At 36.8% G+C, this 27,822-nt stretch overlaps 3 protein-coding genes across 9 annotated transcripts; 2 read left to right on the plus strand and 1 right to left on the minus strand.

The window, feature by feature from the left end:
• Nucleotides 1–5,124: 5,124 nt before the first annotated feature.
• LOC113062926 (uncharacterized) lies at nucleotides 5,125–9,181 on the plus strand. 2 transcript variants are annotated; one of them, XM_026233017.1, is made up of 10 exons: nucleotides 5,125–5,332; nucleotides 5,473–5,539; nucleotides 5,661–5,735; nucleotides 6,027–6,057; nucleotides 6,152–6,177; nucleotides 6,266–6,341; nucleotides 6,509–8,037; nucleotides 8,356–8,389; nucleotides 8,502–8,553; nucleotides 8,851–9,181. In XM_026233017.1, the coding sequence occupies exons 3-10, from the start codon at nucleotides 5,673–5,675 to the stop codon at nucleotides 8,888–8,890; spliced, it is 1,851 nt and encodes a 616-aa protein (XP_026088802.1). In that variant the 5' UTR covers nucleotides 5,125–5,332; nucleotides 5,473–5,539; nucleotides 5,661–5,672; the 3' UTR covers nucleotides 8,891–9,181. The 2 variants fall into 2 exon arrangements, with proteins under 2 accessions (XP_026088802.1, XP_026088801.1); XM_026233016.1 differs by having other exon boundaries at nucleotides 5,683–5,735.
• A 244-nt stretch (nucleotides 9,182–9,425) lies between these two features.
• Nucleotides 9,426–21,836, minus strand: LOC113062927 (amidophosphoribosyltransferase-like). 4 transcript variants are annotated; one of them, XM_026233020.1, is made up of 13 exons: nucleotides 21,682–21,784; nucleotides 20,380–20,707; nucleotides 15,030–15,081; nucleotides 14,849–14,915; nucleotides 14,496–14,702; nucleotides 14,282–14,394; nucleotides 12,560–12,705; nucleotides 11,837–11,909; nucleotides 11,539–11,690; nucleotides 10,461–10,588; nucleotides 10,151–10,372; nucleotides 9,938–10,058; nucleotides 9,426–9,795 (listed from the first exon to the last, which is right to left on the minus strand). In XM_026233020.1, exons 4-13 carry the CDS (start codon nucleotides 14,888–14,890, stop codon nucleotides 9,632–9,634), a joined length of 1,368 nt encoding a protein of 455 aa, XP_026088805.1. In that variant the 5' UTR covers nucleotides 14,891–14,915; nucleotides 15,030–15,081; nucleotides 20,380–20,707; nucleotides 21,682–21,784; the 3' UTR covers nucleotides 9,426–9,631. The 4 variants fall into 4 exon arrangements, with proteins under 4 accessions (XP_026088805.1, XP_026088804.1, XP_026088806.1 ...); XM_026233019.1 differs by lacking the exon at nucleotides 20,380–20,707 and having other exon boundaries at nucleotides 21,682–21,815; XM_026233021.1 differs by lacking the exon at nucleotides 15,030–15,081.
• Nucleotides 16,186–27,548, plus strand: LOC113062925 (multifunctional protein ADE2-like). Of its 3 annotated transcripts, none has more exons than XM_026233013.1 (15): nucleotides 16,186–16,600; nucleotides 17,125–17,514; nucleotides 17,606–17,674; nucleotides 17,751–18,470; nucleotides 19,064–19,141; nucleotides 19,854–20,029; nucleotides 22,371–22,407; nucleotides 23,233–23,430; nucleotides 23,956–24,134; nucleotides 24,240–24,419; nucleotides 24,548–24,661; nucleotides 24,888–24,971; nucleotides 26,365–26,545; nucleotides 26,770–26,928; nucleotides 27,237–27,548. In XM_026233013.1, the coding sequence occupies exons 1-15, from the start codon at nucleotides 16,219–16,221 to the stop codon at nucleotides 27,401–27,403; spliced, it is 3,114 nt and encodes a 1,037-aa protein (XP_026088798.1). In that variant the 5' UTR covers nucleotides 16,186–16,218; the 3' UTR covers nucleotides 27,404–27,548. The 3 variants fall into 3 exon arrangements, with proteins under 3 accessions (XP_026088798.1, XP_026088799.1, XP_026088800.1); XM_026233014.1 differs by having other exon boundaries at nucleotides 17,757–18,470; XM_026233015.1 differs by lacking the exons at nucleotides 16,186–16,600; nucleotides 17,125–17,514; nucleotides 17,606–17,674; ... (1 more) ...; nucleotides 19,064–19,141; nucleotides 19,854–20,029 and adding an exon at nucleotides 21,772–21,837.
• The last annotated feature ends 274 nt before the right edge of the window (nucleotides 27,549–27,822 follow it).

Genomic DNA, 27,822 nt, shown 5'->3' on the forward strand with positions numbered 1-27,822 from the left:
TATTTATACCTTTCACAGGGTCTGTAACTTCGGTCTCACAGACTCAATGTCTTTCCATACAGTTGTTGTGTATTTATATTTTGTTTTTGAGTGTCACACATCCTCATCAAATGCTCACTGGCTATTTACCTAAAAATACATGCAACAGGAATATAAAAATTACTTGAAATCTATGTCTACAATGAAAAAACATGTTTGCAGGTTTATTTGTGATAGAAATGCCAAAGCTTAATGAAACAAAATGAAAATGTTCAATAATAATATTTTAGAACAGTCATTTTTTTTAGCCTCTTATGTTTTTTAATTGCTTAAAAAATATTTTTAAATAATTTCATATTCATTAATGAAATGTATATAAAAACATATAAATTAACATTTTGGGATATAAACAATGTATAATCAAAAGTATAAAAACATACAACAAACAGTTACTAGCATAAAAGGTTCATTTAAATTAAATTAAATTATTAGATTTAGATTGGTTAACATTAATTAAATTATTAGGGATACTTCAAAGGACAATGTCATCAAACGGCCTCATGGCGGGCCTTGGACAATGAAAGCTGCCATCGATTCCAGCCCTTTAGCTGTCAGTCTGAAGGTCTGGCTATGCAAGACTAGGAATGCTGTGACTGGCCAAAAGCTGTGATAACCTCTTGCAAATCTCATCTTCAATAAACCTGAGTGAGGGGGAGGAGGAGTTTCTTGAGACGTCAACAGTGTTGAGGTCTTCAGAGGACTGTGTAGAATGATGGAAAGGTTTTTGATGAGAAAATGCAGAGGATGAAAGGGTTCCTGGTTGCCCTGATGTGAGCACTATAAATCCCATTAGCCTGTCACCCTCAGTAAGGCTCACCGCAAAAGCCTCCACCAGAGGCAAATTCTCAATGATCTGAACAAAGAAATAAATAATTATGTAAGATCATATACAGTTTGAACCTTTGGGTTTATAATGGGGTTGGGGTCTTCTTCCACTACTAGAGCTTTTAGGAAAAAACATTTTTTGTAATTTTGTAAGGTTATCAGTTTATTATTTTCTGGGTGTCACTCACGTGTACTCCAAGCACAGGTGTTCGTCTGGGACTTTGTACCAGCTTGCCCAGCAAGAAACGTCTGTGGTGCCGTAAAGATTACAGATATGTGTGCCATTTCCTTCATGCTTTCAGCTATTGAGACGACTTAACGATGGACATGACTCTCCTCCAAAAGCCAATAACCGCAGGGATGAACTTGCACTAAGCAACTCCTCCTGAAGGACACGCCTTCCAAAGTGTCTCACAAAAGTAAAATAATTAAAAGTCAATTATAATATTTTAGTATAGAACAGTACTACACAACAGGGATCAGAAGTAGGGTCAATCAACACTTGATTCCCTCTGAAATATTGCAATCTTTATTTTATGGAAAACCCAAAGATCAGAATTAGAGAACAGTAACTACAGTAGCAAGGAACAAGATTACAAAGGTCAAAAATTAGTAGGAAGTGTAGAGGCTCTTGCTTTGACTGATTTCAGCACATCTGCTGCCGCAGGTCATCACTAGTTTCTCCAATTCATTAAAGTAGGCAGATTAACACCAATAACTTGAGAGATTCGTAAGTGTTCTCTAATTTTGATCAGAGTTCTTTTTCAAATGTCTTATTTAAGGTTTTTATACTGTGCTTCAGAATTTATGAAATATGCTTAAAAAACTGCCCTTCTCCTCCTGTTAGGATAAGTTCAAAGAGGATTAAGCAGTGATCTTGAAATTTAGAAAATCATAGAGTGTTCTCTTATTTTTATCTCCACTGTATTTGGCGTATGTAATCTCAGGCTTATACTGACACCTAGTAGTGTGGAGGAAGCACTTTATAAAAGTGTCCAGCTACAAATGCCACTAAAAATGTTATTCATGGTCAGCCATGATTCATTTATCCTACTAGTTAAATTGTCCAATAACAAACAGAGTTGACCATTCACAAAGAGCTTGACTGACAGGGATCTGACCAATCATAACGCCGAATCTGACAATATGTCAAACAAACAAATCAGATATGGGAGTAGATTAATTTTGGTGGACTTAAACTTAAAAAAGTTGTGTGTACTGACGTCTTTCCATGGTAGAAACAAAATACGTTCTGATGTTCATTCATGTTCATGTGTTGCACTTTAAGTAAATATGAAAAGTCGAGCAGTTCACGTACTGGTTGAACTGAGCTAATACAGCAATCTGTCATGAAACATTAAAGAGCCACAAAAATGTATTTATTGTTTGAATTTCTTAATAAATTACAAAATTTGAAAGCTGAGACCTTGTTTCATACCAGAAGTAACCTGGGACCCGTTCTTTGTATGTTGTTAACTAAATTAGCTGGATTTGATAGTTGACGATTTGGCATGATCTTGGATTATTTGGTTCTTCTAAACCCATCCTGGATTTTCTGTCATAACAAAAAGTCCATAAACTTAAATCTGTTCGGGAGCAGGTGCATATTTTTAAGTGGAATTGATATTTCAAAATCTATCCCAGCCACTGCTATTTAGAGTGCCCTACTAATCTGGGGACAATGATTTAAGATTATAATAATTGAAAAATGTATTTGAAAATAATAATTTAATGTTATGTAATCTATAATACTATAGATACAGCCAGTTTTATTAATTGAAAGACTCATTTGTGATAAAATAAATACATTATAATTTTATTAGTGTCTTACACATGCTTTACAGTTAATCTGGGTCTTGCATTGAGACTGCTGACATCTATTAGGAGAGTGGCTTGAAGGAGCAATGCATATAAATAGATCTTGACCCTTAAGAAACTTTAATTAATGCTATTAAATAACAAATCTGCTTAAAAAATAATTACAAACTTTATATTAAAATGTAAAGCCTGTACAAATACTAGTAATCGTGAATATAAATAATTGGGAATCATGTAAAAACTGTGCACATTCATCATTAATTAATTTATCTATCATAACATTTATGTAGTGTTATTCGCTTGGCTGTTTCCTTATTATCCAGAAATTGGTCAAGTTTTTCATCAGGTGTATTTTTTAATTATATGATGTCATTACGTTTTTGTTATTAAACATGTTATTATACTTCTCTCTGTGTGAGAACATGATGTGTAGTGCGAGAGTGGCATGGCTTGTCGGACATAGCAATAGTAACTAAGAAGAGTGGGTTTTTGTGAAGGGTCAGTTACCAAGATAAAGTGTAGATAAAGTGTAGTACTGGAACAGTCATGTGATTTCAACATGGCTGTCCCCATGAACAGACCCACTCCATGTAAAATAAAACCACTTTTATTAGGCTACTGATTTAACTATTCTACATTTGTTGTTAATGTACATGCTTTAAACATTTTGTGTATAAAACCTTTTTGAGGAAAAACAAGTGAGTGCCCCTTTAAGAACTGGAGTGTGAAATTAAATTCTGAGTGATGCAAAACATGTTACACTAAAATACTGAAAACGAATTGTTGGTGCATGCATGTAGATAAACTAACAAAGGCCAAAGAACACATTCATTATCTCTATAATCTGCATAATGCAGAAATTTCAACTCACAACTCCCACTACTAATGTTGATTACAGCACCATCATCATATCTTCACAGCGTGCGCACATTCATGAGAAAGATTAATGGAGAGATGAAGTGGTTTGATTATTAAAATCTCTAATTAGAAGCTGTCAAAAAGGCTCACGACTCATGGTTCGGTGAGGAATAAAGTCACTTGCCTGCAAGACTGTGTGTGTTTCGTTTAAACTACACATTTGCAAGCCTGCAACTACCTCCTTCACAGAGGGGTCAAAGGTTAATGGAGAGGACAGAAACAAAACATGTGCATGTGTTGTGTTTATAATTGTGGCTTTAAATCCAATGTAGGTGTTTTTTGTTTTTTTTTAGTTAAACTCTAATGTAATATTTTTGCTTTAGCTGTCAGGTAAAAAAGTGAACACATTAAGAACACAATGACAAACATTCAGGTAAAAATCTACTTTATAATGAATGCAGATTTCAACTAAAAGTTCAATGTGTTCTTACCTTAAATGTTTAATATTAGGCACAATACACCAGTGTGGGACCTTCACTATTTTTGGAAAGCCATGTTGTTCCGGATGTGGGAAAAACATAAGCCAAAGGCTCCCTCTGTTGGATGTATTTTGATCATAGCAGAGTTAGAAGGCAGATCGGTCGTTTGAATGTTTGCATCCTGCTCACTTTGTATTTTTACTAAACTGAGCCTATGTGAGGACAATGTGACACACATTTAAAATTAATAATGATACACAATTACTAATATAATAGAATAATAATGAACCCACATTAAGCAGTTCGTTTTGTATCAAGAAGATCAGTATGCACTAGAATAACCTGGTAGTCATATAGTACACACAACTACAATTAATCGTACCAAATAATCCAGGAAGGAAGGCGGACAACTGCATGACAAAATAACCCTATAAAACAAACATATTTCTGGACAGAGATGCGCAAGTGTCCAGTTAATTAATTTGCGAGGTAAATAACTTAATCAAACAGTCAATTAAAATTGGGCACCAATTCATGAAGGAATGTTGCTGTCGTATCTGAGCGAAAATTACATTTCAGAAATTGCAACGTACAATTAATTCCAGCCTAGCAGTTAATTGGCGCCTCTTTTGCAAACTAGCCATAACCAATACTTTTTGAACAGGTTCGCAAAGGTCTGAACGACTCATTCAAGAATCAGACTGAATCGCGTCATATACAACAGATGTAATTATTTATTTTAAAATAATTAAATAATTATAAATTAATTATTTTATTTTATTTTATTTATTTATTTTGTATTGTATGATTTAAAAGTTAACCAACGAATATGGACTAATGTGCTGAATCACTGCAACAAGTTTCTAAAATAAATTAATAATAATAATAATAATAATAATAATAATAATAATAATAACGTTATCGAAAAATAAATCAATTTTTGCATATAAAATTGCAGCAAACCATGTGGATTATGGATACGCAATGGCAAAGAATCTCTTTTGTGCCTGCAAACTGCTCGAAAGAACCGATTCGTGGAGATGACTCGGACAGCCTATTTGACAAATTCGCGCTTCAAGATGACGTTTTCGTGTAGCTTGAAAGAACGTCCAATCACAGCTCGAATTTTTCACTCGGGGAGAATTTTGAAAGTTCAGACGTGTTGCTGCTGTACATCTCCATTTATATTGGTCAAATATTTTTTTTGCAATAGATTTTGTTAATGCAATATGTCTGCAAATTCTTTATATGCAGATCAATTCAAGAGAAACGACGATGTGTTTAGAAACGCAATGGAAGCTATTTTTCAAAAGGTACGTAGATGTAGATGTTACAGATAAAGTAACGTTATATTGGCGCATTTTTTACCAAATGATATGTTTCTAAAAAACTGTAGCGAATATATGTGTAAACGTGTAATCTTAACAGAGCCTGTTTGTTACGTTATTTATAGTATTCTAGTCTGAATGATCCTGGGATAGACGTCTGTCTGAAAACAATGACCTGCAGGACTGGTAGAGGTAGGCTAAAATATCGAAATTAAACCTTCATATCTAAGCATTTCTACTCTCTGGACTATTACAAATAAATACATAAATATATATTGTGTTGTTTTTACCTGAACATTGATTTGTTTCTGAGTTTGTGTATTAAATGACTGCAGGTCCTGTGCCCATTGACAGTGTAGAGGGAGAACGTGAGTTGGAAGCATTAAAGGTGAGAGTCAATGTTGTAAATATAACCCAGAAAGCATATCTAACATGAATATTTTCTGAAATATTTAGATTTTGTTTATTTAATATTCATGGACATAATGAATTCCCACTGCAAATAAGATACTGGTGCTCTTCAGTAGGACATAATCATGATAGTTGTGGTAATACACAAGTTTACATTAGCTATGACCTGAAATATGGGTGTGTTTTTTTGTGTTTGTTTTTTTTGCCCAAGTTTGTGTAAGTTTGCATAAAGTTTCTATCGATATTAAATTTATTTTCTAATATGCAGACTCGAGTTAGAGCAGACATTTCGATGAGAGGTAAGAAACAAAATGTTTTGATTTTGGGTCATTTCTATAATGCTATTTAAACTTATTTTACATGTTTAATCTTTTTATCCTATGTATTTTATAGAGTTTGAGGACCAGGAGAATGATCAGGTAGTAATATATATATATATATATATATATATATATTAAACACAAAGTATTTTTATTATTAATTATTATTTTTTTTTATTTCCACCAGTTTCAGATGGATGTGTCAGGGATCACTGAGGATGATCTTAATGGCTCAAGTCAAAATGAAAACAGTGAAAATTTGTGTAAGCAATGAGTATATAACAATTATATGTCTATTAGCACAAAATAAACATTTTAGTTTTTTTATTTATGAACTACCCACTGTATGCTCTTACATTCATTTATTGAAGAAATTAAAAATTATATTTAGAGCTGCCATCACAATCATGTCTCAATTATAATCTTCCAGGGCACAGAGGTGATTCATTCCAGCTCTCTATGAATCTGAATAACACATCTGATTCTCTGTGGGGTGACTCATCTCAGCCTGAAGAAGAGGATGAAGAACTGGAGAAAACACTGAGCAGCCATGGAAGTACCCTCCTGGATGTCTATCCCAGCATGCTCAACCAGATTGGCGAGGCATACCGGCGACAGCACGTGACTGATACGGCGAGGGCCGTAGTGCAGAAGTACCGCCACAAACACTGGCAAGGTGGCCTATTGCATCGCAATGCATCCATTAAGAAGAGACACAGCTGCACTCTGAACAAAACAACAGAGATCTCATTTACCAGTCAAAGTCCAGTTCAAAGAAACATTAGCAACTGTTTCAAGAGCACTGACAAACTTAAACATTTGCTTAAGAACAAATCAAGGTCTTCGCCACTCAAAAATTCATCCTATGAGGCCAGTGCCTGTTTTTACTCACCCAGGAGGAACAGCGTGGATGTGAGCGGTGTGACTGATGAGTGTACATGGACTGATATGCATTTAACAAGTAAACCTGCACGTGTGATTGACTTCTCCACACCTGCATATACTGGTTCCCCCTCATGTAGTGACCAATCTCCAGATCTGGATCAAACCTATGAGGTTGGACCAACATTTAATGCTATTCCTGCCTCATCGGTTCTTATGTCTCCACGACAAAGCAGAGCAGATCTGTCTCTTATTGACCGGAGAGGAATATCAGTCTCCTCCCGACCTTCCTCATTGAATAAAGACTGTTTCAGGGACCGCCTTCACTCTCCAGTCCCCTCCCCTCACTGTGGTCTCACTGGTGTTTTATCTCCTAGTGGAAAAAGTAGCTTCAGACCTGGTGTGCTGAACATGGAAAGACACATAAACTCAACAGCAAGTCCAAAGCGGAGGTCTCCTGTCCACCATCTGTCCCATCCTGAGGTCCTCAGATCTCCTTATGGTGCCAAACAGGTGCCATTGTCCTCACCCCGGTGGTCTGTTTATGACCACCCTGACCGAAGCTTATCCAAGGTGGAGAAATCCCATTTTACTCTATCCAACCGTCAACGCTCTCTTTCTGGCCCTCAGTCCACCTGCTCATTCAGTGAACTGCAGATTGATGCTGAGTTCAGAAAGCTGTATCACCACTTCATCTGTCGTGGGACATCATCGCCGTGTCCTTCCTCCCACTGTCACCTGTGTGAGAGACACATGAAGGAGCCGTCCCGTAGCCCCAGCTTTTCCTCCTCCAGCATGTCTGCTCTCGCTCTGACTCCCCTGAGAGACAAGCTCAAGAAACGCCCCCGTCAGCCCGAAGTGGAAGAGTCACTCCGATTCAAACGCTTCAGAGAGAGTCGTTCTCCACTTAAACATCTCCAGCTGAGAGACAGCTATATCACCCCTGGCATGTCAGAACCTTTTGAAGACAAACACACCATGGATAGAGCTGTCCTCCTACAGTGCCCCAGTCCACGGTTCCTCATGGGCACTGGAAACCTCAGAAAAATCAGGGAGGCTAAATTAAATATGTCTTGGGTAAGAGCAGAAACGATATGACTTATGTATTTTATATATATATATATATATATATATATATATATATATATATATATATATATATACATATATATAGTTGTAGTTGTTTTAGTATTATTTATTATTTTGAATTGCCATTTAGTCATTTTTGTACTTATTTCAGTTAATTGCCAAGGCAATATTTATAATATTTATAATATCCGTTCAGGTTTTTGATCTAATATTTTACTTCAACAGTATTTCAGTTAACAAAAAGGATTTTTTTAATAGTTTAACAATAACAAGAGTAAACCATTGGTTTCTCCACTTCCTTTGCAGAGAGATGCCCCAAGCAGAGTTCATACAGTGGAGGGTTTGTAGTCACATTTTAATGTCTAAAAATACCTTCTCCGTATCATCATGGCCTCTGTATCTCGCTTACAGATATTACAAAATGTTAACTCATCAATATTTTATTTCAACAGCTGTATCGCCCATGAGACCCATTAACCAGGGCACCTCACCACTCTCTCTTAGGTAATTTCTGCACAAAGTACTGTTCATTTCTCACAGCTTTCATTTTAACTAGTCCATAAATGACTTTTTCTAGGGATGTAGCAATATTAAAATTCTGTCTAATATAGTTTGCATAAATAAGATATAAAACTAACTTTAACCAAAATTAAAAGTGCTATAGTGAATTAGTGAAAATCTGCAATATTGGCCAAGAACCAAAATGATGGTAATATATTGTGCATTCCTGAAAAATGAAGATTTTAGTTTTTGTGAATGATCAGATATTTAACATGGTGATTAAGAATCTGTTTTCTTCAGTCTCTCCAGGAGGCGACTGCAGTATGGTCTTCTGCAGTGATGTGCTTTCCGATAGGCGTCCCACAGCCTGCATTTCCCCTTGTGGGATAAACAACGTGTATTGTGAATATATATATATAGTTTCCCTTATTGAAGAAGCATGGGAAGCATGGGACAATTTTGCTGTGTAAATATTTCCGTCACTTTGAAATATTATAAATTTTAATGCAACCCAGTATTGCTTTTTTAACAAGTGTCCAATTACATGTGCGTTGATGAATGTAATGTTTATCTGTTAATAATTCAAGTTATTTTTTTTTGTAATTTTTAATAAACAAATATGTGCATTTCACGTAGTTTCATTTTGTGCATTCTTGAGGACTAACAGAAAAAGCATAACAATTGCATGCATTCTAAAGCTCACAGATTCCAAAGAAAGAAACAAGTCCAGAAGCTTACAAGGATACTGAAACAGATCGGTTCATCGTTTTGATATTTACAAGCTGTCGTGATTTTACTAGAAAGAATCTTGACTAAAAGTAGTGGTTTAAAATCTGACAGCAACAGGAATGCTTTTAATGCAACTCTTAAAGGAATGTTTGAGAATAGGAAAAATAGCATGTTTTATTTTAATTCACACAGTATTTGGCCTGGCTTTAATGACATTTACAATTGTTAAAGCAGCACAACAGCTTTCTGGTTTTCGTAATATTAACAAAAGATTTTCAAAAGACAAACAAAAAACTATTCTATACAGAAATTAATAGACACTTATGTGAATAGCAGTTCGGAGGGACGAAATTCACCACTCCAGCTCCACTGGGTATTTTCCTGTGAGGCAGGCTGTGCAATGACCAAATCTAGTAGTCTTGGTGCTGATCCTCTCATCTTTCTCTTGTATATCTATCCCACTCTGAACAGCAGAAACCAGGCCTTCAACTGACAAATAACGGACACTTGTAGCACCTGCTCAGAGCAAAGAAAAAACAAACCCAATAATTATCAACTAAAATTTTCTGTTTTCAGATGGGAAGTGTTTTTATTACTTTCATAATTTGTGTATTCATTAAAAAACCTTAGCAATTAAGCAAATCTGCTCATGACTTACCAATATAACCTGCTATATCCTCAAACTCTGGTTTGTTAGCAATTAGCTCCTCTTTGGTAGGAATGTTAATGCCCATGTAGCAAGGGAACCTGATTGGAGGTGATGCAACTCGAATGTGGAACTGTGATGTGTCATGTGACGAGACAAAAACACGGTGTCTGTGAAAATAGATCAAAGCAGCAAAGATACAGTACTGATTCAAATATATTTTACCTCTGTGGCACCCGCTTCCTTTAGCAGTTTAATAATAGGGGAGATGGTGTTGCCCCTCACAATCGAATCATCAATAAGCACCACTCGTTTGCCAGCAAAGTTATCTGTTAACGCCCCAAACTTCTTGGCAACTCCAAGCTGACGTAGGCGAGTGTTTGGTTGAATGAATGTTCTGCCCACGTAGCGGTTCTTACACAGCACCTCTACATATGGAAGCCCAGACTGAGAAAGTGACAGAATGTAACACTTTTTAATGGATCAGAAACAATAAAGCATTATAGCAGATGTGCACAGCATCCTTATTACTCACTTGTTGTGCGTATCCTAATGCTGCAGGTGTGGCTGATTCTGGAACAGTGCTCACTACATCAGCATCAGTGGGAGCCTCAATGGCCAACTGCTGTCCACAGCGCTGCCTCACTGTATACACCATCTGACCTGTAACACACACAAAAATACTACTTATTTCACCTAGTATTACAGTAATATATCATTAAAACCCTTTACATAATACTGAATAATATATACTACCGTTCCAAATTTAGGGTCACTAAGATTTTGTTTTAATGTTTTTGAAAGAACTGATTCTTAATAAATGTTATAACTAAATATATTAAATATCAGTGTTACATGATCTTTCAAAAATGATTCCAATATGCTGATCTGCTTAAGAAACATTTATTATTATTATCAAAGTTGAGACTGGTTGTGCAGCATGTTTTTTCAAGATTCTTTGATGAACAGACATAAGTACAGTAGTTGTTTAAAATAGAAATCTTAAAATGCTTACTATCTTGACTCATTTTTGAGCAGTTTAAATTACTGGTGAGAAAATAGGTTTTAAATAAAAAAAACATGTTTTTTGTTTTTAGTAGGCGACGAGAAAACTGAGAAAAAGGCCTGTGGTGTTCCCTTTTACTTAAAAGGTATAATTGCTTCCCAGGTGCTGGAACAAATGGCTGCCCACTGCTCCGGTTGTGTTATCATGGTGTGTGTGTGTGCACTTGGATTGATTAAATGCAGAGCACCAATTCTGAGTATGGGTTACCATACTTGGCATATGTCACGACTTTCACTTCTCTTCACTTTCACTCTGTTTGATCAGACTAACTGTGAGCTGGGATACAAAAATGTAGAAGCATGATCTGAAATTTTAACAAAAAGCATCATAACACAGACTTGAACAAATGGGGAAATCTGAGTGCAGGTAATATGGAGAAAGTGAACACGCTGTTTATTCACACTATACTACCAACATCTGTAACAATACAAGGTGGCTGTAAATCTTAATAACCCCAATCATTTGGTTTAACCCAAATATTACTGTTAAATCACCATCTTTCCTTTCACTCAAAAGATAAGAATGATCTTAAACATTATGAACTTACCTTCAAATATGGAGTCTGGCCTGGCGAAGTAAACATACTCAAATATGCAGAAGGCAGGAGGGTCTCCATCTGGCCGTGGGACAACACTCAGGCTCTTCACTCCATTTTTAGAGATCTGGATGATCTCTCCGGGCTGTACTTCACGATAATACCTAACAACAGAAAAATTAAAACACATGCACAATAAACAAACTAAATGATTTGAGAGAAGGCTTTGAGATGGAAACTCCTTTAAAGAAATGCATAGATAGTCAAAAAGAGTAATCAAAGTGTTTCTGTTAGAATGATGTGAACATACTTTGCTCCAATGGACTGGAAGCTGCAGGACTCAGAAGAGACCACCCAGCCTTCAGTGTCTGTTTCTTCAGCACCTACAAGTTAAAAATTTATTTAAAAACAAGTTTAGCACAATTATAGACCTTATGTACTGCACAGGCAGGCCACATGCACCACTTCAGACTTTATTTTGCATCCTGTGACATGCACAGTCATGAATATATACATATTCCTCTTAACAGCCCCCAAAAATCATGGAGATAAACAATTAAGCTACTACATTTAAAATACTAAAATGACAGTCACACTCCATTTTAATCTAAATTGATGGTCTTGACACTATATAATTGGGCCTTTGCCTCTGTTGTTGTATGATTGTGTCCATGTTGGTTTCAGAAGTTGATGACCAGTTGTAGCATGTTGTACCTTTTAGTTGTGTGTGAGAGCTGTTCACAGATAATACATGTTGTTTTTATTATTATTACTACTAAAATTAATTAAACAATAAGAAATATTTGCCATAATAATTTTAATACAATAATAAAAATAATTAATTATTTGATTTTACACTGTAACTATAAAACCAATATTTATAATACCAATATTTATAGCTCTTAACAGCACTTAAAGCATCTGTTGTGTTGTCATCAAATATAGGAAATTCCTAAAAATATAAGTGACCAAAACTCATGACAGATGCGGAGATGTGACCTCAAACCCTTTCCCTCACTGCTCAATCACACACCTGAGCTGTGCAGTCTGGAGATGGGCACTAGACGTCCAATAGAAAGAGGCCTGTTTCCATAGGGGTCTCTCACTGCATAGATCACATCTTTATACATCACTAGCAGTGAGTACGAAGTAGGCGTCTCAGTCATCAGGTTCTTTATACTGAGAAAAACAAACAATAAATATACATAAAAATGAAGACTGCAGAAGTGGACTTCACTTTGCAATCAGCAGTGGTGGACAGTAACAGAGTAGCTTTAATTCATTACTGTACTGTACTGTATTTTTCAAGTATCTGTACTTTACTGTAGTAGTTTTATTTGGATTAACTTTTACAGTTACTTCACTATGTTCTAAAGCATAATATCGTTCTTTTTACTTCACTACATTTCATAAAACCTATCGTTACTCCTTATAATATATCAGTGCTCCGACACGCAGAAGCGGTGTCTAATTCAAGAATTAACTGATTATTTTTCAATGAAACTTTTTAAATCGGTTTGCAAATCGCACCAAACGAATTGCATCGGTTCTCGAGTCGACAACTCACTGATTCAAATGAACAGTTTAGTTCGCGAGTCAAAATTTCCTGTCTAAACATAAAATTTAATGAAGTGTCTTTAACTCTCTGCATGCCAGCACATTCACTTTTAGTTTTTCCTGATCCAGAGAGAAACCTTAAATAACTTGCCAAACTGAAATGTATTGTTTGACTTTTCTTATGCCTTTTTAAAATTCAGATATGTTTTTATTCACAGTATTTATATCTGTAAACAAAAGGAGGTTACATTTTTTTATTTAAAAAAATTTGAGTATTTGTAAGTAGTTGTTTTAAGCTAAAATGCTAAACTATTCCATGTTTGACTCAAACTGAAAGAACAAAGAGTTTAATTTCTATTAAGATTTAAAGGAATTTTAAGACGTAGCCTAATTAGTGATTTGAATAATAAAGTAACTAAGTTACTTTATGGACAGAGTAATTGGTAGAGTAATTTAAATTCACTATTGATGTAATCAGTATTAGTAATTAATTACTTTTTGAAAGTAACTTACCCCACACTGGTAAGTTTAGATAATTTTTAGATATAAAGTCTAAATATTTTTATTCAACCACCTAGACAGATTACATCACGGGGAAAAAGAAAGGGTGTGATGTTCAGAACATGGTAACTACAGTAATGATCAAAGTGGGAAGTCATGCCCTCTGGGGGCATTTGGCCAGGGGTCCTTTTACACCACAGACAAGTTTTTAGAAGAAAAAAATCATTATGAAAATATAATTATTTCCCTTCAAATATTCTTCCTAACTTCAAGTCTTATTCTCATGTCATATATAACTGTGATGTTCTACAAAACACCATTAAAACACACTTTTTTCTTATTGGTTAAAATCAGATGGTCAAATCGGTTTTCGCTCATGTACATCGCAGTGTAAGCTTCACAGTGAACATTACTACATCACTCTCATCAATGTAGTCCATAACAACTACAAAAATATATCTTGACTCCATATTGTGGTTATTTTGGGAAAATCCCAGGTATTTTGAGCAGTAGGATTATAAAAAAAGTTTTTGCTCATGTAAAATTAAACCAAGTAGCCTATATAAAATTGCAAAAATCTATCTATAAGTACTTTTTTACTTCAGTACATTAAAAAGTACTTTTACTGGAATAATATTTCATTATATGTATCTGTACTTTTACTCAAGTACTTGATTTGTGTACATGCACAACTTACCGAGCCAACCAATCAGGAGTGTCTAGCTCCTCCATGGGCGGAGTCAAAGCTAGGAGCTGGGTAATAATTTCACTGTCTGAGCTGGTGGAGAGGCCAACGCCATGGCGCATAACCTACAACACCCAAATACTTTATATCAAATAGAACAAAACCTCCTCCCTTCTCCTGAAAATGTATGTGGATTCTCATGTAATCCTAAAGAATCGAAGCCCACCTTCTTGCGCAGTGCGGAGGCATTGACCAGTTCCCCATTGTGTGCTACTGCAATCTTGCCATGCAGAGTGTCTACCACAAAAGGCTGGCAGTTCTGCAGCTCTGAGATGCCCGTGGTGGAGTAACGTGTGTGTCCGATGCCTAGGTTACCATTGCGCAGTTTCAGCAAATCCTCTGCTTTAAAAGCTGTATTCACTAAACCCATGCCCTGTGAGAAGCAATTATGTCAGGCATGCCTAATCTTGCATTTATTGCTGTATGTTGACGTGTTGGCTCAAGGGACAGGAACAAATCATGTTTTAAGTAAGAAGCAGATGCTATATGCATAGAAATGCTGTGTTATTCCTACATTACCTTTAGGGTGGTGTATGTTGGTGTGTTTGTTCCAGTACTCATGACAATCCCAGCACTCTCCTGACCCCTATTGAACAAAGAGTACAGTAAAAGAGGTTTTTTTTTTTCACATTAAAGATCTACAATAACTTTAGGTTATTTAGATTTAGCAGTTGTCTTATACATTCTTACACATACATACCAATCACAAATGTGGTGTCAATTAGTTTATTCAGCAGGGACACATTAAAATGCTAAAAAAAAAAAACAGTAAAGATATTTATAATGATACAAAATATTGCTGTTTCAGAAAAATGCAGTTTGAAAAGTAGCAAATACTGACACCTGGAGATTACACAAAAGTTTTCAGTTACTGATTACATTGTAGAAATTATCCATTTACAATCTGGCGTGATTCATATTGTCAGTGTTCAAACCAAAAATATAGTAGCTATGTGACCTAACAAAAAAATGTAAAGGCTTTTATTAAGCTTCTAACATGGCTTAAGTCTTAATCTCATGATGTGAGAGTGTAGCCTACATGATTTTTTTATAAATTTCTTGATGTGATAATCTTTTCTTTGAACAAGGGAATGTACCTTTAACAATAATAATAATAATAATAATATAATAATAATAATAATAATAATAAAGTGCAGATATTAAGAAACATTTATGGTGTTTGTGAAGAATTGATATTGCATGTGGTAATCTTAGAAAACATGTCTTTGCAAGAATAGTCTGAATAGAGAATGTGTCCCTCCCATTCTTTCCCGATATTTTACACGAACAAAATCAAAATCAAACCAATTCTGTTTCAATGAGTGAATGACTGCACAGTGTGTGATTAAAGCAGATCAAACTGGTTTATGTGAAGCGGTTAGGCAGAGAATGACAATGAGAAAGAGGGGGAGGAGGAATGAGAGAGAGAAAGAGAGAGTATGTGTGTGTGTGTGTGTGTGTGAGAGAGAGAGAGAGAGAGAGAGAGAGAGAGAGAGAGTGTATGAGGGAAAAGAAGACAGAAAGCATGAGGGAAAGTTTTGTCAGTTCATCCCAAAGATGTGACCAAATAAACACAAAAGACATTCGAAACTGACGTGTTAGCACAGCCAAATGCCTCTGAGCCTATTCCACGTGTCTTACTGAGTAAAGATCGACGCAGCAAGTGCAGCTCATTCGCCAAGCCACTTCTCACATTTCTTCCCTGGCCCTCCCCCGCTGCACACAGCTTAAGCCAGTCATGTGGCTGTTCTCGGTCACGTGGCTGTTCCTAACTGGCTCAGTCGTCTGGTTGCCTTGGACACTGAGCTTAAAGTCAACAGGGAGGGGGAGCAGAGAGGATAAAGGCAGAGGCGAACTAACAGAAGCCATTTCTAGGCAAGCTTAGAAACATGGAGCCTGAAACAGACCAACAAAAAAGGCATGCTGGTGAGGACAAGAGGCAGAGGGACACACCTGGACACTGGAGAGGGGAGGAAGTGAAAGCACTGCTTTCCGTGTGGAGAGAGAGACAAGCCTGGGAAGAGGAAGAAAACAGGGCCAAGTATGAGGCTATCTCAAGCCGTCTGAGAGAGCTTGGGGTGTGTAGAGACTGGATTGACTGTAAGGCTCAGAGTAGGAGCATGGCTCTTCCAGACTGGAGGCCTACGCAGACCAACTACAAACACTCTTCAGCAGATAGCAGGCCACCGACCAAAAGGCCTTACATTGCAGATGAAGAGCCGACGGCTGCCAGAAGAGAGGAGGCTGCTTCACTGCCAGGTCTTCAGGAAGGTAACACTCACATGATAACAAAGCTACGATCATAAATGCTTCATTTTTGAATGAAGCATTCAAGTTCCAGTTGGATATTTGCTCTTTTTTATATTTTGTGTGTAACCTGCATAATTAATTACAAATATAAATAATATATATATTTTAAAAAATTTATAAAATAAAACATTTTTTATTATAACAGTGGTTCTCAACCAGGAGCCAGTGCCCACTATGAGGCCACAAAATAACTACATTTAAAATAAGACAAAAACAAGCATTAAACTGTCCCTCCCCCACCCTTTGAAGAGAACAGGACTTCCATGGTCTTGAAAAACTTGTCTTACTCCATGAGCATTTTTTTATGAATACATTTTTCTAGTTATGCAGACAACTAAAATACTTTAGCTAATCAAAACAAAAACCTGGTGGATTTTAAAAACCCACCTGGTGGGTGTGCAAATCCCACCCCATTGTTTATATTAAATTTTCCTCTGCCTGATCTTGCCAAACCTGTTTTTAAGTGAGAACCAATGTACTTCTAGGGCTGGAAGGAGGGAGGCACTGGTCCGACAAGGAAGTTCGGGCTCTACTTACTGTTTGGGCCGACAAGGAGGTTCACAAGCAGCTCCAACGCTCCCACAGAAACAAGGCCATCTTCCAGGAGATGGCATGTCGCCTGGAGCGCCAACACGGCGTGGTGCGAGACTGGAGACAGTGCCGCACCAAATATAAGAACATGAAATATGACTACAAAGTCAGCAAGAGTCAAGGCCGGCCGATAAGGTTCTTTGCTGAGCTTGATGCTATAATGCAGGGTAAAGACATCGAGGGTGGATTTGAAGAGAATGAGTCGTCTAGGAACATACCAGACAGGAACCAGGTGGCCATGAGACGTGAACCTGTCGAAGAACAGGTGATCAAGATTGACGACGGTAAGATGTGTGTTTTTAATTACAACAAAACAGTGATGGTACAAGATTACCATCAAGTTCATCATCTGCATCTGTTCATGATTTCTTTAAGATGAAAGTCTGGCAGAGACGCAAACAATAATGACTGCCGCGACTCATACCCTGATTGCAAGAGAGGCAGGTGAGTTCTGAGATAAACATGAATGTTGTATCAACATCTTCATTTTTTTTTTAACAAAAACTAATTTCTTCTTCAGCAACAGCAGCAGCAAACGAGATGAACATAATCACAGTTCACGACTCGGGCAGAAATTGGAGTGAGGAAGAGGTGGCCGCACTGCTTCAGATCTGGGCTGAAGAAGGCATTCAGCGACAGCTACAGGGCTCAACCAGAAACAAAGACATATTCGTGCAAATTTCACGAAGGCTTCTTCAGCAGGGCGTGGAAAGGGACTGGAAACAGTGTCGCACCAAGTACAAAAACCTGAAGTACCTCTACCGCTCTCTGCAGAGAGGAAAAGCAGATATCGGAGATCCTCGCCGTGTCATGAGATTTTACGAACAGCTGGATGCCCTTTTGTCCAAGCCTCCTAGAAGTCGTCTGAGCTACACCGAGTTTTCCGACACAAATAGTTTACTGAGGAACTCCAGGATGTTCACTCCACCATCCTTTGATGAGCACTCCATGGGCGGACTTCCACAGGAGGACAATGACATTGTTGCGGTTAGATATGACCAATCACCCATGGATGAGGCCGCTTTGAGATCTCCTGCCATTTCTGCAAGGGTCTTTCGGAACAAAGTTGACACCCAAGGCATTTTAACAAGACCAGAGGAAGTGTCAGATGTTGAATATGGGATGCCTGAAATGAATGCCAGGATACTGAGGTCAAATGGCAGTCCTCAGATAGAATATGAACAACATGTCTCCACTGACTCCATATACGATGACACTCATAACTACAGAAGGAATCCAGGTAATAAAATTATTATACAAGTGGTTCTCAACTGGTTTCGCATCCGATTTGAAATTAGATATGTGGTGGCCCAAAGCATGACCAAATTTGATATGGGGAAAAAAAGATTTTACAATTAAACAATTGTAATAATTTAAAAATATATATTTTTAAGACAATAACACACTGCAACAATACACCGATTCAATTCTTGAATCAATATTTATTGTAGTCATATTTTATTTTAATTTGCAATGCTTTGTTCATGGATTTTGAAAATGAGGGCATATTTGAGGATGATGCAACCAGTCCATTCATCATTTTCTGACTAATTAAATAACAGTTTGATCAAACACAAAGCCTTTGACGTCAGCAACACAAGATATGGGAAGTATTTTCCTCCTTTAAACATACAGAAAGGCCTTTAATAATTACAGAAAGTTACATTTAATTATTTGCACTTAGTATCGTTTCTTCCTCTGCTGGTAGCAATGCTATCAGAACAAACCCTTTTTTTTGCTCATGGCCCACCAGTTAAGAACCACTGACCCATGATCCTTTTAAATGAAATGTTTTGTGTTGTCTCAATATGTGTGCATACATTTGCAATGTAGACAGCAGTGACCCATCATACACAAGGGGAGAGCATGCAGTGGCTACCAAAGGAAGAAAGAGGAAAGCTGCAGATGAAGGTTTTGCATTATTTTCTCCTCAATACAGAGACAAACTCAAATTTGTAATGAGCAGAGTGAGAGTGAGGTGTGAGTTGATCATGTGACTTCAGTTTGACTAATAGAATCAAGACAGGAATAAGAACACATTTACAGGATAGACAGCATTTCATAACAGATGCGGCACATCAGTGGCAAACAATCCTGAACAATTTTGTCATCTGAAAGTTTAAATAAAAGGGATTGGAACTAAGAGTCATAACGCTACAATAAAATAAATATTAATTACTGAATAGATAATGGATTCTGACAGAAGTATCAGGTAACACTTTAGAATAAGGTTCCATTAGTTAATGTTAGTTAATGTATTAATTAACATGAACAAACAATGAATAATACATTTATTACTGTATTTATTCATCTTCATTAATGTTAGTCAATTAAAATACAGTTATTCATTTTTAGTTCATGGCAATTCACAGTGCATTAACTAATTTTAACAAGCACAACTTTTGATTTAAATAATGCATTAGTAAATGTTGAAATTAACATGAACTAAGACTTATAAATGCTGTAGAAGGATTGTTCTTGCTTAGTTCATGTTAACGAAAGTAGTTAACTAACATTAACTAATGGAACCTTATTCTAAAGTGTTACCAAGTATCATATTAAGAAATTGTCAGTGAACAAAGATGTTCTTTGACCCATATAACACTATATCTTGTGTGTTTAGGGGATCGTTTGCTTTGTAAACAGTTTCATCAGAGCACTGATGATGGAGAAAGCAGCACAGATTGGTCTGAGAATATAGACTTCCAATGCAAAGAAGAGGAGGATCCATACATTCCGATCATGGAGATCACCTCTATCTGTTCAATGGCATCTAATGCAATCACATCTGAACAATCGGTGAGACGGCAAGACAATGGAAGTCTATTGATGTGTGATTCAACTGCATGGCTGCAGGCTATTGCAAACTATTATTATCATTTCCTTGGGCTTCATCAGCATTTGTAAGGCATTATAATATCAAAGGGGTCATATGATGCGATTTCAGTTTTTCCTTTCTTTTTGGAGTGTTACAAGCTCTTGGTGCATAGAGAAGATCTGTAAAGTTTCAAAGACTAAAGTTTCAAATCTAAAGAGAGATTCTTTATAAAAGTTAAGACGTCTCGTTCTAACGCCCCCACATCTCTACGTCACTGTGGGAAGAGCTTCATAACACCGTCCAGATGTTTTTGCAAAGAAAGGCGGCATACCTTTTATTCTCGTTGTAGTATTGTTGTTGCCGTCGCTAATGCTATGTTGTATAGACGTTGTGTGTTTCACTGTGAAAGTGAATCTACTTTGTTTGGCTTTCCAAAAGAGGACGATATCCGCTTCGTCATGCCTGGAGCTGATCTGTGCTGGTCGCTTAGAAAATGCATCAACTTTGCACTGTGGATCACCAGATTGCCTTTCACTGTAGATGAAGCCGAGTCCAGCCCAGGGTCCTCACATGTGGCTGTCGTAAGATCCTTCGTAGAATCGGGCTCACCTCTGCTCACTCAAGCCGGCCTCCGGCCTCTGCTCACTCTGCTCTGCTCGCTGTTTCGTTAATAAAGTAAAACTACTTTGTTTGGCCTTTCAAAAGAGGACACAACTGGAAATCATGTTTATATCACATTTATAATGGGTTTTATGTCAATGTATCGTCGCTCCGGCTGGACTCGATCACAATATGTTAAGGGGTGTAACATTTACGCAACGCTTGAGGTATTCAGCCAATCAAAATGCACTGGATAGCTGGCCAATCACAGCACACCTTGCATTTCAGAACGATGAGCCCTGTAAAATTGTAAAAAAAATCTACGGGGCATAGAAGGAGAAACAATAATGTACAGTATGTGGAAAATTATGCGCTTCTTGAACCTTAAACTACATAAACACATTACACCAAATAATGTTCTTTTTAGCAGCACCATATGACCCCTTTAAGAAAACGGATTAGGTCATTGCAAAACTTGCAGCAGTGAATTATTCATGTTCATAAATTAAGAACAAAACATTATTAGTTTGTACACCATCCATACTATATGTGAAACGAGGTTTATTTAATTTGGGAAGATTTTTTTTCAACCACAGGGAGATCTATGCTGGGAAAACATAAAACATAAATAACCCAGCCTAAGATTATTTGCTGGTTTTAGCTGGAGTAAATTAGTTTTCCAGCTTGACCAGCTAAAAACTGGCCAAAACCCCTAGAAGTACATTGGTAAAAATGCTAAATTTGGTATACTTACTTATGATCTGTAAAGAAGTATAGAACATAATGTTTAAGCAAAAGCTTATTGAATATTGGGCTACCAAGATTAACTGAGGACAAAAGATTGCTGGTCTAAGCTGGTTTAACATGGTCTTCCACTTCACCTTTAAAATCCAACAGAACAGCCTGGCCATGTTGGGAAACCAGCAAGTTATGTTTTTCAGCAGGGATGATCTTAAAATGTTTGTTCTATAGTCAAGGTCGCAAACTCCAGAATAAAAGTCACCTCTATTGGAACCAGTCCTTTAGTCCTTACCTGTGCTGCAAAGCAACAAGTCCAAGTGTCAAAATTTGCGCGACCTCCAGTTGTGTTGGCCATTCCCCCGCAGACACGCAGCCGAACACCCCGCATTCCTCCCCAATGCCCGACTCCTCAAACTCCATATCCTCCTTTCTAAAGCGAGCTATATGGGTTTGTATTGTAAGCGTGTATTTGGCTGGTCACTCGAAGCACGTGTTTCGCAGCGGAACATGCGGCAGAGGATCTGGCAACACAAATGAACAAAATCGCCAGCTTTGAAGCACAGGCTTGAGAAGAGGAAAAACAGAAAAGTTTTGTGGGGGAAAAAAAGAGCAAGTTTTGTCCAACCAGTAAACGTACAAAGTCTGGTGGATAAATCAATGTCTTTCGCAGCATTACTTCAATTGTAGTTTGTAAAGATTCCGTAAGATTGTTTGCTTCGGTTCAATAGATAAGTATTTTGTCTTTTAAAGTATGCAGATTAAGATTTTGCCCACGTGGTAAAGATGGCACGACTCTGATTGGTTTTTATGAATCGACAGAGTGTCGCAACGCTTTGCTCTCCTGAAAATAAATTAGCTGAGTCTCGCTCTCCTCCTCGACATACTTTACATAAGCCTTTCTCCGATCAACAAGTAGTTATTGAAACGTTTGGTTGAAACCCAGCAACATAGAATAATCAAGTGTCTAATAATATTTTGCAGGAAAAACGAAGATCAACAGTAATGGCGAACACAACAGGTAAGTTTGATTTAGTTTGTCTCCTTGAATATTTCTGTTATCATGTTTTGACTCCGTGCACTCTGCGCATTGAATAAAATTCACCAATATGGCATGAGTTAATACTTCAGTTCTTTTCTCTAACGATCGGTAATATTACTAGAGGTAATATAAGTATTTTCAGTCAAGCTAAATCAGAATAGGAGTAAATGATAAGGCTTCAATAATTAAGTAGAAATGTTTAAAAAAATAGTCTAAATCAAGTTTTTAGAAAGTATCTCTCTGTTGTTAAACGTATAGTCTTTTGTTATTAAAGATTTTCTCAGAAAATTGTGTAATGGCTCTAAAGAAAATTAAGTGGTGGGTGCATCCATCAAGAAGAAAACACTTTTTACAATTTTTTTTTTTTTATTTAATCAAACGGTATTTTAATTTTTCTTAGACTCGGTCAATTTTTCCCCAGCAGATCTTTTCTTAATAAGATCAAATATTTGACATTTAAATAAATTGATAAAAATAAAATAAAATTGCCAAGCCATCATGAGGGACTGAAAGAGACCTTATTGTTTTATGTTTTTCAGAAAAATGGCTTCCTTCGTGTTGCTTATGCCATACTGATTTTTATTTGGTGTACAATTTTGAAATAAAAAATATATAATAATACTGGTATTATATATTATTATATTAATATAATAATGGATTGAAAAACTGCTTATGGCTATATTTATTGTCATAATTTCAAACCCAAATGTGTTTGTGTCACCATAATTTGCAGTGATTTACATCTCAAAGTCACATACACTTACATCAATTAACATGCATTGTTCCCTTGGTTTTTATGTGAAGAACTGAAACTAGGTAAAAAACTGAACGAGGGTAAGACCAAGCAGATCTTTGAGCTTGTGGATGAGCCGGGTCATGTTCTGGTCCAGTCTAAAGATCAGATCACAGCGGGCAATGCGGTTCGGAAGGATCAGATGGAGGGCAAGGCAGCCATTGCCAACAAGACCACCAGCTGTGTGTTCAAACTTTTACAGGATGCTGGTGAGATTTCCTTTCTGTTGATTTGTTTTTATTTCGTCTTTTGACAAGCTGGTTAATTTATTTGCACATTTGTCACAAACAATATTCATTCAAAAGATTGGTGGTGTGCTGTAAACAGGCAAGCAAGTATTTCTCAAAAGTTTTATCTAGTTGAAGACAAGAGAGGCCCAAATTCAAAGTTGCAAGAGGGCATTTACATTTAAAATAGTTTGCACAACCTCAGCAATTTTAGTGAATTAAAGTTGGTGTGTATACTCTGGGGAAATGACTGCCATGTGACAGCCATGCTTCCTTTAATTAAACTGAAAATGTCACGCATGCTTGCTGTGTCCAGGCTGTTAAGACTGCTGTCCCAGTTTCACTTTGTAAAAGCATTTGTCTTTTGTCTGTCACACCTATACTCCTCACAGTCAGTGTCAGTATATATCTGTTCTCTGCTTGTAATTGCCATTAATGTACTAGACCAATAATTGTATAATTTCTATACACAGTAATGTGAATCATGACTCTACCACTCTCTTTCAGGGTTCAAGACGGCATTTGTCAGGCAGCATTCTGAGACTGCTTTTGTGGCGTCCAGATGTGAGATGATACCCATTGAGTGGGTCTGCAGACGGATAGCCACAGGCTCCTTCCTCAAACGCAACCCTGGGGTCAAAGAGGGCTACCGCTTCTCTCCTCTTAAAATGGAGATGTTCTTTAAGGTGAGGTTCTGTTATTTAGAAATAAAGTTGTTGAGAAGGCATTTTATCAATCACATTTCACATATTTCCTATATTGATGCCCTCAGTTTTTCTTCCATCGTTCAGGATGATGCCAATAACGATCCTCAGTGGTCAGAGGAGCAGCTTTTGGCAGCTGGTTTTGAGTTGGCAGGTTTGACTATTGGCCGCTGTGAGGTGGACATCATGAGTAAAAGCACAGTGGCCATTTTTGAAGTCCTGGAGAAGGCTTGGGCCACACAGGACTGCACGCTGGTGGATATGAAAGTAAGAAACCGGAGTTTATTGAACTAGCACTTTTAAAGGACGTTTCTGTTAGTGTAACTGGTGGTAGTGATAGTTGCTACTATTGATTCCTATGGTAAATGTTTAATGCCCAAAAACCATCATTTTAGATTGAATTTGGTGTGAACGTGACAACAAAAGAGATTGTTCTGGCTGATGTGATTGACAACGACTCGTGGAGACTCTGGCCTGCTGGGGATCGCAGCCAGCAGAAAGACAAACAGGTAAATAGCAAAACATCTTATACATGTCAGACATGAAAAGGATTTACACTCAAATTCTTCACTGGAGTAAAGCTAGCCATCATTAAGAGTTTATTAATTTTGAGGAAGCAGATGTCCTGCTATGATCGAGGTCTTTCCAGATATTCGTTGATTAGAGAGAATTGATCTACCTGTAGTATGATCTGTATGACTGTGACTGTCAGTTTAAATGGTGTTCTCTGTGAAGGTGTACCGTGACCTGAAAGAAGTCACTCCTGAGGCCATGCAGATGGTGAAGAGGAACTTTGAGTGGGTTGCAGAGCGAGTCAAGGTACAACGTTTTACAAAAACTTAAATTTTTACACTTCCTGTAATATAGCGATACAAATCACACTGTTTTTTTTTTCTCTATTCATATTAAAATTGCACAAGTTAGCATGAAATTCACCTTATCTCATTTTTAAAATCATGTTTTTGGCTTAAGGTTACTTTGGAAATGTAATGGGTCACAAATTGCAAGTTACTGTTTTAAAATGTAATAAATATTGTTACTGTTTCAATTACTTTTTAAAAGTAATGGTACTTATTACTTCTGATTACATTTCAATTGCTTTTTTTAAAATTTCGAATGAATGTTTTCCAACGTTAATAATTTTCAAACATTTAAATCCGGCAGGTCAGAGTTAACCTTACTGTAGTACTCAACAACTAATAACTGTCAGACTTTCAACATTTTTCATCACTTAATTTCATTTTAAAGCACCGCCACCACAAAATCTGACTTTAGCGCTTATTTTTACTTTGAGATCATTCTGGAAATAAAACAGTTATCGAAAATATATGTATATGTGTCCTGTTCTGTGTCCTAAACCGTGTCCTGAACTATTTGTCTTAAATTTTAGAGCAGTCAATGCAATTTGGGAAAGAGATCAGTTAATCTGTTTGTGTGTGTGATGCTACCTCAGGTTTGATATTAAAACCTTCTATGTCAATAGCATTTTAATAGTTGGCAAACATATTTTTCACTGAACTGTTTAAATTGCACCCTTATCTGATTTCTGGATTAAATTATTTCAAGCATTTTTACCACTCGCAAATGTGGCAAATCATGTGGAAAAATTCTGTCATTTACTCATCCTTATGTCGTTTTTTCCTACTGTGGAAGTCAATGGCAACCACAAACTGTTTGATTACCAGCAATCTTCAAAATATCTTTTTATGTTCAAAATAAGAAGGCAACTCCTACAGATTTTGGAACGACATTCATTACACTTGCATGTCACAATATAGAAGAAATTGTCTGCCGCTCGTCCACTTAATCATGATTTTAAAGAAGATCTTTAAGTAATAAAAACTGACTGCAGTCAATTTAATTTATCATAAACTGCATCAAGAAGCTGAACATTAAAGTAGAGCTCTGTGACCTTGTGCTATTTACTTAATTCACCCAGATCAGGCTTTCACACCATTAACCTCTTAAGACCGCAGTGCCCCCACCATTCCTCTCCTCCAATAAAGTCTTGCACAACATCTAAATGAATTATCCCAGTCTGAATGAACATCACCACCTTTCCTGCCTGAAACTTTTCACTTTAGAATGGGATTCCTAATAGATCAAACAGATTATTGTTGTTGTTTTTCTGCTGTCAGTGACATATAACCAATATCACAATTTTTGTGGAAGAACCTGAATCTGATGAGAAAATGTTTGTGTGTGCATCTAGCTTCTCCTAGAGTCACAGGGGAAAGGAAGGGTCATCGTTCTGATGGGCTCTACTTCAGATGTGGCTCACTGTGAGAAGATCCGTAAGGCTTGTGGCTCTTATGGTATTCCCTGCCATCTTAGAGTCACCTCTGCCCATAAAGGCCCTGATGAGACACTCCGCATCAAAGCTGAATACGAGGGTATGACCAAACACAACTACATAACTAACACTAAGAACAGAATGTCTTTTTTCTGCAGTCTATTATCTTATATAAAATGTATATTAAAAAAAAACTACTAGTGTTAGCTACAGTGGTTAATATTTCAAACATCAATATTTTAATCCAGAATGCTTTAAGTAGAGTGAGTTTATTGCATAATTCAGTACTTAATTAAATCTATGAATATTATTATTTTTTCTCAGGTGATGGCATACCCACCATCTTTGTTGCAGTGGCGGGCAGAAGTAATGGCTTGGGTCCTGTGATGTCAGGAAACACTGCGTATCCAGTTATTAACTGTCCTCCCATTACCCCTGACTGGGGTGCTCAGGACATCTGGTCATCTCTTCGCATGCCTAGTGGTACAGATAGATTTAACTGTCCTTAAATATGATGTGATTATCTGCACTCTACAACAGAGTCAGTCAAAAATTATAAACGGTAATATTGTGAAAAAGAACTGTTAAATTACATAAGAATTCAGAAATTCAAAATTCAACTTTGATATTGAAATATTTTGTAACATTGTAATGTGTTGTTGTTAAATAAAAGTAGTATTATTGTCATTATTCTTTTAAATCTTGCTGACCCCAAACTTTTGAGTAGTAGTGTACATTGCAGTTGTATTGTAGGTGTAATCCTAAATAATCTCTCGTTCTTTCTTTTTCAGGTCTGGGTTGCTCCACGGTTCTTTCTCCAGAAGCTGCCGCTCAGTTTGCAGCTCAGATTCTGGGTCTAAATGACCATTTGGTTTGGGTCAAACTTCGAGCATCCATGCTGAATACCTGGATCTCCCTGAAGCAGGCTGACAAGAAGCTGCAAGAGTGCAGCCTGTGATAAACCAGCATTTTCATTCCCTTCAACCACTACAAATCTGCTTACATTTTTGTCTTCAAGCAAGCCTATGTGAAATGTGACTTAGAGCTTATTTGCAATAATACAATTTCTTGTGTACATTACGTCAATAAACATTCATCAGTTACTTTTGTCTTGGTGGTGGTTGTTCATCAAATATTCAAAAAATAAAAGCCAAGGGTGTGATAAAACACTGTCGTAAAACATTTAAAAAAAATCCTCCGTACACTGCGTCTCCTGGGCAGAGAATGATGATTGATTGATAACTGCTGCACGAGATTAGATTCACCACTGCTACATTATTATAAGAGTTCCCTACTGATCCAGGGACAAAATTTTTAAAATAATAATTGAAAATATGAAAGTAATATAATGTTGTGTAATCTGTAATACTATAGTCA

Source organism: Carassius auratus, chromosome 45 (genome assembly GCF_003368295.1).
Source record: "Carassius auratus strain Wakin chromosome 45, ASM336829v1, whole genome shotgun sequence".
In the NCBI taxonomy this organism is placed as follows: domain Eukaryota; kingdom Metazoa; phylum Chordata; class Actinopteri; order Cypriniformes; family Cyprinidae; genus Carassius; species Carassius auratus.

What these genes read in the sequence shown, in the direction of transcription:
- LOC113062926 (XM_026233016.1), top strand. Translation starts at nt 5,249, where the DNA reads ATGTCTGCAAATTCTTTATATGCAGATCAATTCAAGAGAAACGACGAT. An exon ending in TGGAAGCTATTTTTCAAAAG is followed by an intron (nt 5,333 to 5,472) that starts GTACGTAGATGT and finishes CGTTATTTATAG; the next exon opens with TATTCTAGTCTGAATGATCC. An exon ending in AGCAGACATTTCGATGAGAG is followed by an intron (nt 6,058 to 6,151) that starts GTAAGAAACAAA and finishes TGTATTTTATAG; the next exon opens with AGTTTGAGGACCAGGAGAAT.
- LOC113062925 (XM_026233013.1), top strand. Translation starts at nt 16,219, where the DNA reads ATGGAGCCTGAAACAGACCAACAAAAAAGGCATGCTGGTGAGGACAAG. An exon ending in GCACGCTGGTGGATATGAAA is followed by an intron (nt 24,420 to 24,547) that starts GTAAGAAACCGG and finishes CCATCATTTTAG; the next exon opens with ATTGAATTTGGTGTGAACGT. An exon ending in GCCAGCAGAAAGACAAACAG is followed by an intron (nt 24,662 to 24,887) that starts GTAAATAGCAAA and finishes TTCTCTGTGAAG; the next exon opens with GTGTACCGTGACCTGAAAGA.
- LOC113062927 (XM_026233018.1), bottom strand. Translation starts at nt 21,809, where the DNA reads ATGGAGTTTGAGGAGTCGGGCATTGGGGAGGAATGCGGGGTGTTCGGC. An exon ending in CAACATACACCACCCTAAAG is followed by an intron (nt 14,703 to 14,848) that starts GTAATGTAGGAA and finishes TGCTTCTCACAG; the next exon opens with GGCATGGGTTTAGTGAATAC. An exon ending in AGGAAGCGGGTGCCACAGAG is followed by an intron (nt 10,059 to 10,150) that starts GTAAAATATATT and finishes GACACATCACAG; the next exon opens with TTCCACATTCGAGTTGCATC.